This window comes from Stylophora pistillata, chromosome 13 (genome assembly GCF_964205215.1).
Source record: "Stylophora pistillata chromosome 13, jaStyPist1.2, whole genome shotgun sequence".
In the NCBI taxonomy this organism is placed as follows: domain Eukaryota; kingdom Metazoa; phylum Cnidaria; class Anthozoa; order Scleractinia; family Pocilloporidae; genus Stylophora; species Stylophora pistillata.
Window position 1 is genome coordinate 87,466 of NC_142531.1, and position 16,557 is coordinate 104,022.

Below are 16,557 nucleotides of genomic sequence, written 5' to 3' on the forward strand. Positions count from 1 at the left end.
CAACGAGTTTTACTCCTGGTGGCACATCTGTTTCTTAATGATTGTCAATGGTAAACGCAAACTGTGAGCTGTCCTTACCTTGCAGCAGATATTTTTTGTCTTCCTTTGATATTTTCCCAAATTAAGCTGGCAGTTCGGACACAAGTCCTCCCCATGCCACATCTTGGAAACGTTTCCTTAGAAACGGTACGAGACAGCAACCCCCAAAACATCCCCGAAAACACAGCGCCACTGCAAAGAGTAAAGTCAGCTTACCAGCCTTCTACGTCACCGTAGTCATCACGGGATTCTTGCAAGAGCCACAGAATGTGCAGAGGGACTCATCCTTAAAATCTTCGCGATCATCGACGATGAAAGAAGAGATGTGGAGTTGTGGAATATCCAGTGCATTTTCACCATCACTCTCGGCCTTGCTGGCCAAGTTTCGCTAAGATACTATTTCGGAATCAATAATTAAAGATTACGTGGTGATTTTTATATAAGCGAAAAATTTACCATAGAATAATGGTGTGGTGAAATAAACACTTTAAAATCTGACATGCGAATTTTAAATCGCACGTTAGATTTAACAATGATAAAAACTGCTCAACACCAAAGAAGACTCATTTAGTTTTGGTTGTACCTCTTTCAATGGGATCGTGACATACGCTTACTGCTTAAATGCCTTCATGGCCAGTGCCCCGAGTATCCGGCTGTCAAATAAACTGACACGGACTAGTGATATTTCTGTGAAGCAGTCGAGGCGTGGAAACACAACCCTGAGATGCCCGAAATGCTCGCGTGAAACAGAGGGAGGAAGGACTTTTGCAGTCGCGGTAGTGAAAGAATGGAACAAACTCCTTATTAACATTAGATCTAGTCCGGCAGAATGTTATACTTTTTATGAAAAACGTGAATTATCTTAAGGAATCTATTCGTCCACAAAGGTCCAAAACCTTCGCTGACATATTCACTCATTACAGTTTCTGTAATGTAAGTGTAATTTAAGGTTCTGCAGCTACGAAATACCTTGTATTTTGAGCTAGACGTTTTAAGTACAGTGTACCGTTCTTTTGATCGCAGTGCCAGTATTACAATATCTGAATTATTATCGTTATCGTACAAGGCAAATCTTGGCGTCATGACGAGCTGGGTTATTTTTAGTGGGATGCATCTTGTAGAGGGTTCTGGAGAAATAACAGCTTTTTAAGAAAAGCCTTAAAAGAGCAAACCAGGAGGACAAGTAAAGTTTTAGAAAATTGAAACGGAGAGTATGGAACAGGATTGATATTTTAATTTTGGGCGTCAGTTTTTGTCATAGAACGTGACAAGGTAGCAGCACTTGCGTGACGGCTAACGCTAACATGGAAACTGCAGAGACCTGGTAACTAACTGCTTGCATTGACTTGGCTACTAAGCTTGTTTGGAGAAACAAACTGTTAAACAAAAACTCACGGAACTGAAGCATTTATACCTGGATTATATGCTTTCAAAATGTCTCAGGCCAACGGTAATAAAGAATTTAGCATGACAAAAGAGGTGAGACAGTTCTTGAGAATGTATCGAGGAGAGTGAGACTGTCATGTTCAGTTTTTGCTTATTGAATATTGAAAAAACAATTTGTTTGCTCATCAATGATGTTTAGCCATTAGAGCATGTCGTCACTGACCCAAACCTTTTCCAGTCGTTTTCTTCCTAATTTAAAATTTTAGGTGGGATTTTAACGCTCTTTGTGGAAATTCAACCTCCTCTTTGAAGCTGAAGTTAGTGTTGAATATTTACCAGATTTTACGTGACGTTAAAAGAATAATTTGGCCCTTCAGGTTTTCAGCATGAAACACGGGGTTGACTTGCTGCAGGAGATATTGGACAAAGTGATCGTGGACTCGACTTTACTTTTCAACCTTCTTGACGTAAACAATGGGGAGGTTTAGACCTTTCAAATGCTAAAATTATCTCCCATCGTGGGTGATCCTTTTAATTTGTGGTCTGCATGTAACATTTCTCCTTTGCCGTTCTGTTTTTTTTTTTCTTTTTTAATTAATTTTTATTTTATTTTAAAAAACACATATACCATTCAATGATAAAACTTTGTACACTAACAGGAAATTGTTGGTGTCAGTAGGTGATGTTAGTTCAATAGTGACCTTAAATATATACATTAAACTTTGAAGCTCATTTAAGTAACGTTAAATCCATGAGCCCAAGGATAGTTGTAAAACATTTGCAGTATGAACCAGGTCCTAAGTTTTATCCAGCAGCACTTTTTTTCGTTTTTATCACAGTTGTAAAAAAGATAGCCTTTCTAGCCCCATACAAGAAATGAAATGAGCTCTTTTTACCTTCATTTTCAAACTCCCTGAGGAGGTTTTTTTCATCAAATTAAAAAAAGTCAGTGGGATATATCAGCATAATTTTATAAAGTAGACAAATTCTGATGCTTTGTGCTACTCATGAGTAATTTCTTGAAGAAATTTTAGAATGAAAAGCCAGAAGAAAACAAGAAGCTTGTGAGACTTCTGGTGTGTGATTTAACAGAAAATCATTGCACCTTGTTGCCAAAGACTTCACATGGTGTATTGTTTTATGGGGTTCTTGCTCATTTCTTAACCAGCAGGTAGATTTTTTTTTTTAAACTATGGGAGTTTGAGGCATCATTTGCCTAATATGTTTTTGTCGTGTCCTTTTTGTTATAGGCTATGTAGCAATTGGCAAGCTTTTCTGAATTAAACAATGTCTTTAAATGTTTCATGGTCCTCAACACTTCTCTCTTGTCCAATTTTGCTGTATGCATTGATGTCTTTGACGCTTGTCAAGTGTTTTCTTCTTCAGGAGACCTCTTTGAGCTAATAAAATTTTCTTTCAGGAACTTGATAAATTTGAAAAAGCTCTGAAAGATGAAGAGTTTCGAAAATTGCTTGTGGAATATGCTCAAGAGATATCAGATCCAGAAAACAAGAAGGTTAGTTTGTGGTATCATAAGCGTACTCTTCTCATAAAATGCTACATTTGTAATTTAATTTTAATCTAATTTTAGTGTTCCAGGTAGTGCAAAGTGTAGTAGAAGTATGTGAGGCTTTAATTTTTTTTTTGTTATATAAACTGTGGTGTTTTATAACAATTTCCAGTCCTGAGAGAAGGCATAACTATACACCTGTAAAACTGTGATAATTTTTTTTGTTAACATATTGATATGGCCAATTAGCTGCTGACACATCACTCAACTTTTGTGTACTTCTGTCTGGTTGATGATTAAATGACAAAGCATTCACCATTACCAATCCAAGGTCGTTTGCAAAATTTTCTTGTCATTAGAGGCCTATGGTGTGGATACAATTAACAGAACAATACGTGGCTGCTTATAATAATGAATTTTTTTCTTCTTGTGTTCAATACATAATCTTACTTATTCACTGAACTCACTCATACCCCTATATACTATTTTCTATTTACCTAATGTACCTTGTAATAGCAATGTAATGTGCTGCCTTGCCCATTGATGATGATGAACTTTATTCATGTGTCAATTATAAAATAGCAGTAATAAAACCACTAAGTAAGGACACAACAGGTAATTTAGATAAAATAATAAATAACTAAGTATTAATATACAATTAAATAGCATAAAATATAGGAATGAATAGCATAAAATTTGTGGTCAGCAGAATCAGGCTAGAGGACCTTAAGACATGGGGGGGGGGGGGGGGGGCAGGGAGGAATAGTCTGAGCCTAACTAAGATATAACTAAGAATCATGCACTGCAAACCAAGCAGCCCACACAACCACCATCGTCCATTAACATTTCCAAATCCATTCCTCTAACTGCCCTCTTAAAACCCGCATTTCCCGCTTTTACCTCATTATATGATGTAGATTTTGCTATGAGCACATTCCACTATTCCATATTTGTTTCAGGAAACCAAGTTAGGGATAGAAATATGAAAAATTGTCACCCTCCTACACACAAATTTTACAAATATTATTCTGACTTGTAGAAATATGAAGAAGAAATAGCACAGATGGAGAAGATGAGAGGAATGGATGTGAAGTTTGTTAATCCTGAGGTACACGTTTGAAAATTGTTGCTATATTCATTTGATTGTTTGATTCATCTCTTGAAATCATTCAAGACATAGAGGACTTTATTCTTAGCTTTTTATTTCACTTTAGTTATTAAAAATCTTTGAGCGGCATATTTCAGGATCTGTTAAGGATAAAAGACACATCCTCTGGTTTTGTTAGGGACACAAGGATTTTTATAGTTATGAAAGACTTTGCTGGGATTTTGAAAGTATCTCAACTTGGACTAAAAAAACTTGGAATTCTAATGCTATAAAATGATGTTATTTTTCCTGCTGCAGTACCTTGTATAATTATATATTTTAATTTTAATTTAATTTATTAGATTCGCCGACAGGTAGGGACACCACAACAGCTTGCGCCAATTACTGCGGGCCCAGTAAACCCACCCACCCCATCCCAGGGGAGGACATCTACCACACAGTAATCTCATATGTGGGAAATGAATGTCTCCTACCCCTAACCCTGCAGGAGATGGGGCCTACGGTTTACTTGTCCCTATCCGAGAAGACTAGAATATCTATCCATTTCTTGATATAAAGAAAGGTACCAAATTCTCTTCAGTTATTTTAAGACCCTGAGTGTTGGTCCGGCTGGGGCTTGAACCCTCAACCTCCCGCACAACAGTCTGGCGCTCTACCAATTGAGCTAATCAGGAGGTGGATACAGTACTGTATCTTAAAACTAAGACTGAAGAGGAAATCTAGAATCATTAGAGGCTTGAATTTGGTATATAGCAGTGTATACACATCTAGAATTATTACAAGAATCATGTTTTTAAGCCAAGCAAGCCAAAAAGTACCACAAGCCAACAAAAGTGTGGTGTGATAAGTTTTTCATGCATTGAAATTTCAATTTTGCATTTTGTTAACAGGGTGGTTATGTTGTAAAAACAAGAGATCTTGGTAGTAATGTCAAAGCATTTGTCAACATTTGCATGAATCAACATATTGGACAAGCATCTTCACAATATACTGAAAGAGAAGAGAATGGAAAGAAGTAAGTAGTTTGCATTTTACATTTCTTTAATGTAAGAAACCTGATTAGTTATGTCCAGTAACATCCATGTGGTTTATACTTGAACCTCAGATAAGAGAGTTATGTGTCTCTTGGAATAGAGTTTTTCGCTTAATTTGTGTTCAACTGACAGAATACAAGGGCTATGGTCTGAGAATTAATTTTAGTCAAGATAAAAATGTGTGTTCCTTGAATAGAGTTGTCCTATCGAGGTGGCTAATGCCAAGTTGAAATTAACACACTGCTTGGAACTTGTTCATTGTGCACAAAGGTTGGATGTTTGGATTCTCTACTTTTCTTCAAGCCTGTACATTCTGTTACCATTCCATCTTATATATTAAACTGTCATTGTCGCCTCTACTGATATAATTAACATGTGACTAACGACAAGGCCTTTGATTTTCATAGAACTGACAGATATAGTGTTGTAGACTTTTGAGTTTTCGAGTATGTTTTTTGTTATGTTAGGGCGACCTTTTGTAATTCATACTTGGATGTTTGTGCAGAGCTCTAACTGATGCCATTCTTAACTTTTTTCCAATGTAGGAGAGCTGGTCATCAGTGGAACATTCCGTACAGCTTATCACAACCAAGAGAGGATGTTGACAGAGGTATGGTGTGGAAGAATGTTTCCATGAAGCCCAGCTGAAGAGTTTTATGTCTTTATTTCTTGAACTTATCTTTATAAATACTTATTAAGGTTCACTTGATGTTTAAACTCAAGTCTTTTATTTTTCACTTGGTGACAATCATTTGTGTGTCAGATTTTAGACATGATTCCCTGAATTAAAAGGAGAACTTGAAAAAATTGACAAGGCAACATTTTATAGTATTTTCATGTGTGTAGAGAGAAATGAAGCAGATCCAGTTCTTCATTATTAAGTGTGGTGTATCAAACTAACTGCCAGTCTTAGGAAAAGAGTTTGAACAACACTTTTGTGTTGTTGTCCGTAGAAATGAACTTCTTAAATGTACTTGTATGTGATTTGACACTTGTAGCTGGCAAGCACTGTACTGTGTATGATGCCGTATTCCACCCAGACACTTACAAGAAAGGTCAAGAGGTATGATTTCAAGAGCTCTTAATGACGTCAAACTGTTTTTTGACATCTTTGTCTCAGTGATCCAAGACTGTCAAATCATAGATAAAGGTGACAAATATCCAGTGCTTTCATCCAATAAATTGACATCAAACTGTTTTTTGACATCTTTGTCTCAGTGATCAAAGATTGTCAGATCATAGATAAAGGTGACAAACATCCAGTGCTTTCATCCAACAAATATGAATTTTTTCTTACAATTCCCTTGTAGCTCATAAAACATTCTATTCACATATGAAGCTTTGTAAGGAAAAACCAATTTGACTCTTTATCAAAACTCCTAATTGATTAATTAAAGACAATGCTGAGATGTTTGCTATTTGATAGGGCCCACGATAAAACTGCAGGGAGTTTGTTGAAAGAGAAAAGGCCACTTTCATTAATCATAAATGAGAAAACAGAGTTTGATTTATTTAATTTAATAGCTTTCGCCAACTGGCAGGGACACCACAACAGCTTGCGCCGATTACTGCAGGCCCAATAAACCCACCCATCCCACCCCAGGGGAGGACATCCATCACATGGTAATCTCGTGTATGGGAAATTAATGTCTCCTACCCCAACCCTGCAGGAGACGGGGCCTCCATTTATTCGTCCCTATCCGAGAAGACTAGAATATCTAACCATTTCTTGATGTTATAGAAAGGCAGCAAATTCTTCTCAATTATTTTAAGGCCCTGAGTGTTGGTCCGGCCGGGACTCGAACCCTTGACCTCCCGCACAACAGTCCAATGCTCTATCCATTGAGCTAACAATTTTATATATTAATTAGGACAAGAGGTTTAAACAGTTGATGATTGACACCGCTATAGATGGAATACTGCGAGAGTTTAAAGCAAAACTGGACAAGAAAAGTAAGTAGATTTAACATCACATTGAGGATGCTGGGACTGACTTTTAGCAAATGTAATTATGATATCGTTATAAAATATTATTTCATGATTGCCATTAATTTTTGTTTCCTCCAAAACAAAGCTCATTTATTTTGTCTTCAGGTTGAGCTATTTACATGCAGGGGTATAGTAACCAAATGAAAATTTTTTGTGACCTGTAATACTGTACATCGTTTAGACCTTAAATTCCCAAAGATGACATTCAAGGGAGTTAAACAGTCTACAATTATAAGGACCAAGACAAATGAGGTATACCACATTATTGTCAATTTTAATCGTCAACTAAATGTTAGCATAATCATGGCTGTTCAAATGGCTTTATCTACTTTAATTGATATTGTAGAGTCTTACAATGCTAAGATATTACTGTAATTTATCAAACTTTTATATTCCTTTTCTCAGAGGGAAACACTGTCAATGACAACGATATAAGAATGTGTTAGTCAATATCATTATGAAAAGATATATACTTCTGAAATATTAGTAGCATATTAACATGTGGTAGTTTCCAAAATATATTTTGACTCACAGTACTCCTCTGTTTAGGTGCCTAAAGACTCAGCTGAGTTGATGTTTGGTGGTGAAAAATTTCCGTATCCCTATAGTGATGAACCAAAAGTTGTGACAAAGGAGAAAAAACCAACAGTCAAGGATGGGCAGAGACATAAAAAGAAGACGGATGATCCCAGTGTACCAGAGTTTAGAATTGTACATCGAGGGCTTATTGATCTTCAGAACTTCACAAATGCAAGGTGCTGCTATGATCAACATTATTTTATAATTGCCAATGGAATACTACACAAAGTTATACTACTTTTTCTAGAAATTTGATTTGCAACTTTTTATTTGAAATTGAGGTAAGAAAATGTTCAGTTCCTGTAGTAAAATGTGCATAAGAATTTCAAAGAACACTGTCACCTGGGAAAGTTGAAAAAAAATTAATACGTTATGGCTTGCATATGCTCCTACCATTATCCTCATTTCCCATTTTGCCACCTTTCCTGGGGAGGTCAAAATTCTTGTGTAGACTTTGTGGAAGAGATCAGTTACATTACATACTACCATCCTAATAAATCCTTGTCATAATTTGAATTCAGGGATTCTAATCCTACCACAAGACCTAAAGAACTTGTTGTCTACATTGACTTGCCACTGTTGGTAAGTTACATGACTGTGCGCATTAGTTCATTAGATTTAACCCACAATGCTCACATGACTGTCTGAGTGTATATCTCACATTTCATAACAAAAAAAAACTATGCTATGTTGCCACATGTAAGCTTTTTTTTTTTTTTTTTATCTGTAGGAGTCTGCTGCACATTTGGAGTTAGATATTCTTGAGAAACAGCTGGTGTTGGTTTGTGAAAAGCCTCATTACAATTTAGACATATCCTTATGAGTTACATGATATCATTAGTCTGAGATAGGCCTTGTTAATTGAAAAGCTACTGTTTCAGTCCTTGCAAAAGTTCAAGATTATAGGGAATGCAGTAGACATTATTGGTTGTACAAATTCATTTGTTAGGAGTTGTATTTGCACTGATAAGAAACACAGGCCTCAAGAGTCATTCACCAAGGCTAAGTGGAGAGGTTGGGTTCATAGCCTTGACCATTCATTGTGTTGTTTTAGTGGGACCCTTGCCTCTCACCTTGTGTCTTTCCACCCAGTTGTTTTACTTGGATTCATGCAAATTGTTGGAAGGCTTGATAAATTGTTAGGGGGTTACTTGCACCAAATTAGCATCTCATGCAACTGGCAGCAAAGATAAACAGTACAACTCTCTCAGTAATGAGGGCTTGAAGTCTGAAGACTTAACCAATCACATCCATGTTATACAGCTGGAAAACAGTGATTGTTGCCTTAACATGATACACATAGCACTGCCTTATCCAATTGATGAAGAAAAGGGATCAGCTAAATTTGACAAAAGCAAAAGACAGCTGACTGTTACTTTACCTGTATTACCAGCCACAGATATTTCTCAAATGGTAGGTATCTTTATCTTTCTGTTCAGCAGTATACTAGAATGTTTAAGGAGGATCTATGTACTGGTGAATCCTGGGCATAGTGAGGTTCACAGAAACGGCATAATACCTTCATTGAAATCAGAAAATATGTTCACCCAAGGAATGTTCCCTGGTTGATCACCTTTCTGATTTTAATGTTTAACTCTTCAACTTGCTAATTATGTATGAGATAATTAATACTCACTGTATAATTTGTTATTTGGGTCACATGGATGCCCCTTGATACCCTGATTAAGAACAGATGAGCAAGCTTTTTTGTTTACCCAAACATGGTGATCATTATAATCTGTAAACAGACTCCCAAGCTTGAATAAAGGAAATTTTTTCTCTTGTGAAGCTTGCCAGTTTGGGAAAACATCAACAGCCTACTTATCTTAGTTTGTACTGTGCCCTTCACAGCTTTTAACATTTTAGGAAATACACTTTGACATAATTTCAAAATCAGTAGGAAATTTTTTTGCCCCCAGTCCCCATTTACTTCAAGCTCTGGTAATGAGCATAACAACAGAGGGTGGGAGAAAAAGTAAGAAAACTGTACAGAGTTTACAATTGCCCACCTCTTTTTCAGAACTTGTTGTAATTGTTTTCCTTTAGGATATGGGAATTGTTGCAGACCAAGTAGAAGATGAGGTACAACCAAATTCACTGCAATTAAGCAATCAAGATGTAGAACCTTTTTCTGGAGAACTTCAACAGCCTAAAGGTGATTCTGTGGAGCAAAGTTTGAAGGTTAATAACAGAAAGTTGTCCGATGAGAGTAATGAAGAGAATAAAGTATTGCACATATGTGGCGTGGAAGATGAAACAGACATTCGGTTTCAGCTACCAAGCTCGTCTTCAGGTATGTCTCTTCAACAACAACAACAACAGCATTTATTTAGACACGATAAAATATTCAGCAAAAACAGCAATGTGGTCTTCTTAATTAAGGACCTATCTGAGCTGTAATATGGGATTTCCAAGTCTTACATCCAACAACATTTACTATGCATTGCCTTTAAATCAAGTTACAGAATTTAGTGTTACATGAAACACCCTCTTAATTGATGATTTTTTCTGTCTTCTCAATGTCTTTTTGCTAGACTTTGTGGGGCTATTGTAGAAAAGAATTATATGTGAATCACTTGTAATGGTCAGAGGTTTCAAATTTTTCCACAGAAGTCAAAATAGGAAAATTTTCAGTTCATTTTTATTTGTGAATGGTTTTATCCTCCTTGTGAAAGGGAGACGAAGATTTTATTGGAAGTTTTTTGGAACCTCTATCATGGGTTAGGACTTTTCTACCCAGTTAAACTTACACACCACCCCCCAAAAAAATTAATCCAATAATGAAATAAAATGCTCTGATAACCTATCCACCATCCTTTTATCAAATCTGGAACAATGATATACAAGAACAATGATAATTTTTTGTTTTTGTTTGCTTTTTTTTTTCAGAGCTCTGCTCTCCTTGTTTCTTTACCACTCCACCTTACAGATACCACCAGCATGATGATGTCATCACATTCATTATTGATGTCCAAAATATTGCACTTGACTCAGTCTCATTGGGATTCAAAAAGAATAAGGTCAGTACCCTAAGTATTCTTGTTTGTTATGTACTGTAGAACAAAGCTGTCTTTTGGTCAGGAGTTGAAACCAGGCAACTTGAAAAAAACTCATTATCAGCCATGGTATATATTGACCTAAACTTGCTAACACCCTATCAAAGGGAGTGGTTGTGTCAAGTGTGAGAAAGAAGGAAAAATTGAAGTTTTAACAGACCCCTAATATCGTTTCACTATGTCAGGTTAAACAACTTTGAAGGTCAGAAAATAGGGAATTACCTGTATATTTTGATTCATTAGTTTGATTCATATAAATACTGAAAAAGTTACTCCTACTTTGAATGCTGATGTCAGGGACAGGCACTCAAATACTCTAGCAACATATCCAAGGGACTACCAACATCCATGGTAGCTTTTGAATTATGTTTTAGGAATAAACAGGTTTTCATTAAGGATTGTGGGGTCTGGAAAATAGTGTGTAGTGACAGGCAAATATTCTTCATGTCTGAATCCAAAATAGCTGAGGCCTCCAAAATTGAGCAGGAGAATTTTGTGTTTAGCTGGAGAATTCTCCATTTCAGATGGAGAAATCCTTATTCCTGATTCCTAATGAACTCTCTGAAATAGGATAATACCGGTTTTTTTTTTCCACAATCCCCATGTATGACTAGGAATGTGACAACTTAAAGTTTTCAACTTTATTGACTTATTACCTTGTTTAGGCATACATAAGCTTCCCATCTGGTAAGTCTCACCCAGGAGAGCTACCTGCACCAGAGTACGCCTTGTATCTGCAGTTTCCAGATGATCATAACCTTGATTCAGATCTCTGTAACATTGACGTCAATGAGGAGAACCTCGTTTTGAACCTTTACAAACAGGAATCCTGCAAGGGGATGTGGGATAGTTTTGAGGCAGGTTCAGGAGAAGAAAGTTTAAAAGTGAGTATATCAACTGATTCCATTTAATTCATTTTATGGGCTGCAAAGATATATTAAATACCTAGGGGTCTATATTGGCAAGCATCTTAACTGGCAGTCTCAAATACAACATATAAACAATAAGATGATAAAAAATATTGGAATACTTACAAAACTAAGGTATAACTTGAACCTCAGAATACTCAAACAAATGATTATACTATGCATTAATCTATCCATATCTAAGTTATGGTAAAATAGTATGGGGCTGTGCTTATGAAACCAAATTGAATTACCTCCAAGTTAATCAGAACAAATGCCTCCGAAGAATCTTCTTTGCACATACTAGGGAGTGTCCTGATCCATACTATAAACTCTTAGAAATTCTTAAACTAGAAAACATATATGAACTCAGATTGTGCTGCATTATACATAAAATTGTGAATAAAGCTGATAGCATTCCAGATATCATCTCTGATGTCCTAACCTCAGCATCTAGCATACATAGATATGATACAAGATTCACAAATGAATTCAATTTTTTTAGAATGCACATATCAACTAATTCTGGCAAAATGTCTTTCATGTATGCTGGACCCAAGATATGGGAATCTGTGCCACTTGAAATTAAGTGTCTCTCTTTTACTTCCTTTAAAAAAGAATGGAAGCGTCATCTCTTGGTTGGTCAAAGTTGAATTCACTACTGGTTTGATGCTAGATAAAGTAACTCAGTTCTCTTGCTCCTAAACTGTAGGAATTAAACAACAAATCTTACCTCACTTTATTTACCCTACATAATTTGCATTAATCGCCTCATTCTTTCTTTTTATTTCTCATTTTTTTTCCTTCTTTTAACTTAATTGAATTTTTATTTACTTATTTACTTATTTCTCTTTTCTCTTTGTTTACAATATTAATAGTGTATAAATACCTTGGTTAGTGTAAATATAGAATTTAAGTGAAGTAAGTCTTGTGTAAATGTTCACATACACCAGTTAATTACACGTGACAGTGGCCAACTTGAAAGCTTAAGCTCCTTTGGTCACTGTGCACATTTTATATATAATTTACTGTTCATATAATTATATTCTGACTTTTGTAATCTATAGCAATCTCTACTGTAACCTCTCGAAATAGTGCGAATAAAAATGAATGAATGAATTGGCTAGGTTTGCTAACCAATTGCTGGATGGCACTGAAACACTCCATAAGCTCATTGGTCACTAGGCTTTTTTTCATTTTTGAACTTTCGTTTCTATTTTTGATTTTGTTTTTGTTTTTGTGGTGTGGGTTGGTATGTCATTAATCTGATTGTTAGTACAGTCCACTGCTTTGTCAATGTGGGTAGTCACATTTTGGCACAAGTGGGTGTGGCTTTCACCCAGCCAGTTAATTTTAATTTTTGATCAGATGGTGGCCTTGCAATTACCTTGCTCATTGTTGGCTTAGAAATGTTAGTTTCAAGGTGATTCAATGTAGTGGCAACTAGTTTTGAGCAGTTTCAATGGTAGTATTCATTAATTGCTGTAAATGAAAGTGTAGGTACTTCATCTGGGATATTTGGGTGGTGCAGGAAATTATATTTTGTCTCTACCGTCTACAAAAACTACTACTAATGGTCTTCACTCCTTTTCATATAATTATGGCTTCAAAACTATGGAACTCTCTTCTGGACTCTTTTAGAACGTCTGACTTTTCTGATTTCAAGCGCAAGATTCTACAGTATGACTCTTTCTCATAGTTAAATTTTAGAATGTTACAATTTTACATTTTACATTTTAGTTGTATTTAGAATTATACTTGTAACTCGAAGATACCAGCTTATTCTTTAGCTACTCCAAATTCGAGATTAAATAAAGTATATGACTTTGTGTGTGTGTGTGTGTGTGTGTGTGTGTGTGTGTATGTGTGTATGTATGTATGTATGTATGTGCAGTGAGGGTGCATTCTTACAAGATTTGTGGCCTATAAGTGCTATAGGGTTATCCTGGTTTCCAAAGCATAATGCCAACCATAAAGGGGTTAAGTTTCTAAAGAAACTGTGGTGCTGTGTCGGTGGGGGTAACAAGGTAATTTGATTATATCAACTAAGTTGAAATTGTAAATCGGACACCGTAAAGAGTTAACTAGCTGACGTTTCGAGCGTTATCCCTTGTCAGCCCTTGGCTCTGAAAAAGGGCTAACGCTCGAAACGTCAGCTATTTAACTCCTTACGGTGGCCGATTTTACAATTTCAACTTGATAAAACCAAATTATAATGCCAACCAGTTATTTCCTTACATGGACTGTTAGTCTATTGCAAGGACAAACCCCCCTCTCCCGCTCGATGCATTTCATAAGTTTCCCTCGAAAGCTTGAGGTAAGTGTCTTACTCGAGAACATTAGCGTTTATCCACTAAATCTTCCATTTGTTTCTCTACTAATTGGCTTTAAATTACGCCACAGTCCCATAAGTAAAGTGTATCCTTTATTTTGTAGACTCAGTTCTTCGTTTCTGAAAAAATGGTTGATATGATGATGGAGGAAGTTGCTGAGCAGGATCCGTGGGTATGTTATTTATTTGTCTGACACAATGGCCAAAATGATAAACTCGCATTACACGGCAGGTTTTTCTATGACAAGTTTACCTTGGCAGTCTGGATGGAAAAACATTGAGTCCTGTTTCCAAACACTGACATGCCAGGTTTTCAACAGGGAGACTTGTTAGGGACAAAATTTGTACGTGACGTAAAAAAAAGGTGCCAGGGAAACAGCAAGGGATTTTAAGGAATTTCTATCACAGCAAATCCTGATTCGATGCATTTACTGTTATGACTCAAGCATTGTCTTACTATCTGTAATCACAGAAGCTCCATGAAAGGTTTTTTTTTTTTTTTTTTTTTTTCATATAAAAGAAAAATGATGCATAGCTTCTTAAAGCTCAACCACATCAAGAGTTGAAAATGACAGTTTTTTTTTAACTGCAGTTTCACTGGCTAGACGGTGTTGAAATATAAACACTACGTGTCTAAAAAGCTTCCTCCCCTCAGTGAACTAAGACAATGTACCACTGGCAGCTTTAATACGTGGGATCTGCAGGCCCATCAACCTGTGCTGCCTCGGTGTTGACTTTGTCTACTGTTATTTACTTTTTCATTTTCCATTTTCCTGTCTGTTTTAGTCCACTGCTGCTCCTAATGGTGAAGCACATGCGAAAGTTTCTTCCCTTACCGATGACTGCCTTACCATTCGAACAGACAGAACTGATCAAGGAAAGAGTCTTGGAAACGGTGAATTCTTGGAATCTCACATTGATGCTAAGAACGAGAAGCTAGACAAAAGGCGAATGGGAGACAACATCAGTTCTTACGAGGAAGTTAAAGTGACTAAGGTAGTGAAAGATCTTGAAAGAATCCAACTAGAGGAAAGCCAACATATAACTAAATCAAACGGAGAAAGGAATGGAAACACTGTGATGTCGGACTCAGAGGACCCTGACAGCAAAGAAGCGATTGCGGAAAAGGGTGACAGCTTCGTACCAATTGATGTTATAAGCAACGCTGTAAGGAGCAGGAGATCGATTTTGAGGAGGACTTCAAGTACTTCCACCGATGATTCGCAAGGTGACGAGAATGAGTCGAACGGAGTACCCGATTCCCCGAGCAAGAAAAATGTACGATTTAATCTTAACCCTAATGTTCGTGTTTTTAGCAACAAGAAAGATAAAAAGAAAAGGAAATTAGAGGCAAGACTGAAAGCTGAAGCGCGTAAACATTCTTTTGAAAGTGAATCAAGTGGGTCTGAATATAGCAATGGGACGTCACCCGTTGATAGCGGAACGGGATGGGACGCGTTTGATGATCAATCCCGCAGGACAGGAACTTATTCCGAAAATGGAGATACGGTATCTAAAGTGAATGATGTACACTGTGAAGATGATAGTGTAAGTAAACAAGCCGGTGTCGAAGCTTTTGGGATGGCCAACCATTTGATTTTTGAACTCGATGACTAACCATTTGTTGGCGCGCAAATCTTGGTGTTTGTAAATATCAAATAGATCGTTTTTAAAGAAGGTTGTAGGTACATAGGCAGGGTATGTGTCTGAATTCAATTCACACGAAGTAGCCTCACAAAACAGCAAATAAAATTAACGTTTACCTTTATTCAAATGCTTATGTCCGTTATGTACTCTCTGGCAACGTGGAGAAGAGGTCGCCCGATTTGGACTTGCTTTTGTAATTACCTCTTTTAAATCATTAGCCATGACTTTCAGAACATGAAGGCCCCGAACCACTTGAAAAGATTTTGAACTATTTACATTTATTGTTTCTTTTAGACTTTACGTATTTATTGTAGATTATTAGCACTATTAATTAGTTACTCTATATCTCCCAGCGTTAGCCCAGCTTTTTGGGAGTATAAGTTCCAAGTTCCAAGTCCAATATTCAGTGGATAACAAATACCAAAGAGATGAGAAAAATCCATTACATGATAAATATGCGTTAGGATGGATAAGAGTAAGAGAGGATTACAAATGAAAAACCTTTAAATTTTAAAAATTCGAAAATTTTTAGTCTCAGATACACAAATGGTAACGTAACTTCTTTTTTTCTTCCTTTTTTTAATTATGAAGCTAATAAAATGTCCCACAAATGAATATTAACCTGATAATTGCATAATTGATGATTAATTAAGCATTGAACAATAGACCTCAGTGGCCATTTGTACTTAACCAGAGTGGCTATTTGTACTTAACCAGAGTATTGAGGGGTTTTATTCTTTGGGGCCTCGTAGTGTGTCTATTGTTTTGCGTAGAATCGGATTTTTACCCCAATTGGCAAAAATGTCGCAGTCTGATTGGCTAGTTTGTTGATAAAGACAGAGCTGTTTGCATCAACGTGTCACGTAACGTGTCACGCACTGAAAGAATCGTTTTATTCGACGTAGATGCTAAAAAACAAATCGACTGTGATTTTTCGTGGTCTGCACTAGCTGTTATCGACATCAAAGTGTT

General features: G+C 36.4%; 1 protein-coding gene across 1 annotated transcript; it reads left to right on the top strand.

The window, feature by feature from the left end:
- The first annotated feature begins 1,362 nt into the window (after positions 1-1,362).
- On the top strand, positions 1,363-16,206 carry LOC111334673 (protein kintoun). The gene is made up of 17 exons (XM_022940484.2): positions 1,363-1,518; positions 2,846-2,941; positions 3,975-4,043; positions 4,934-5,058; positions 5,623-5,687; positions 6,076-6,140; positions 6,949-7,030; positions 7,248-7,318; positions 7,616-7,821; positions 8,167-8,227; positions 8,376-8,456; positions 8,945-9,058; positions 9,692-9,938; positions 10,535-10,665; positions 11,367-11,585; positions 14,043-14,111; positions 14,725-16,206. The coding sequence occupies exons 1-17, from the start codon at positions 1,474-1,476 to the stop codon at positions 15,553-15,555; spliced, it is 2,577 nt and encodes an 858-aa protein (XP_022796219.2). The 5' UTR covers positions 1,363-1,473; the 3' UTR covers positions 15,556-16,206.
- Positions 16,207-16,557: the final 351 nt, after the last annotated feature.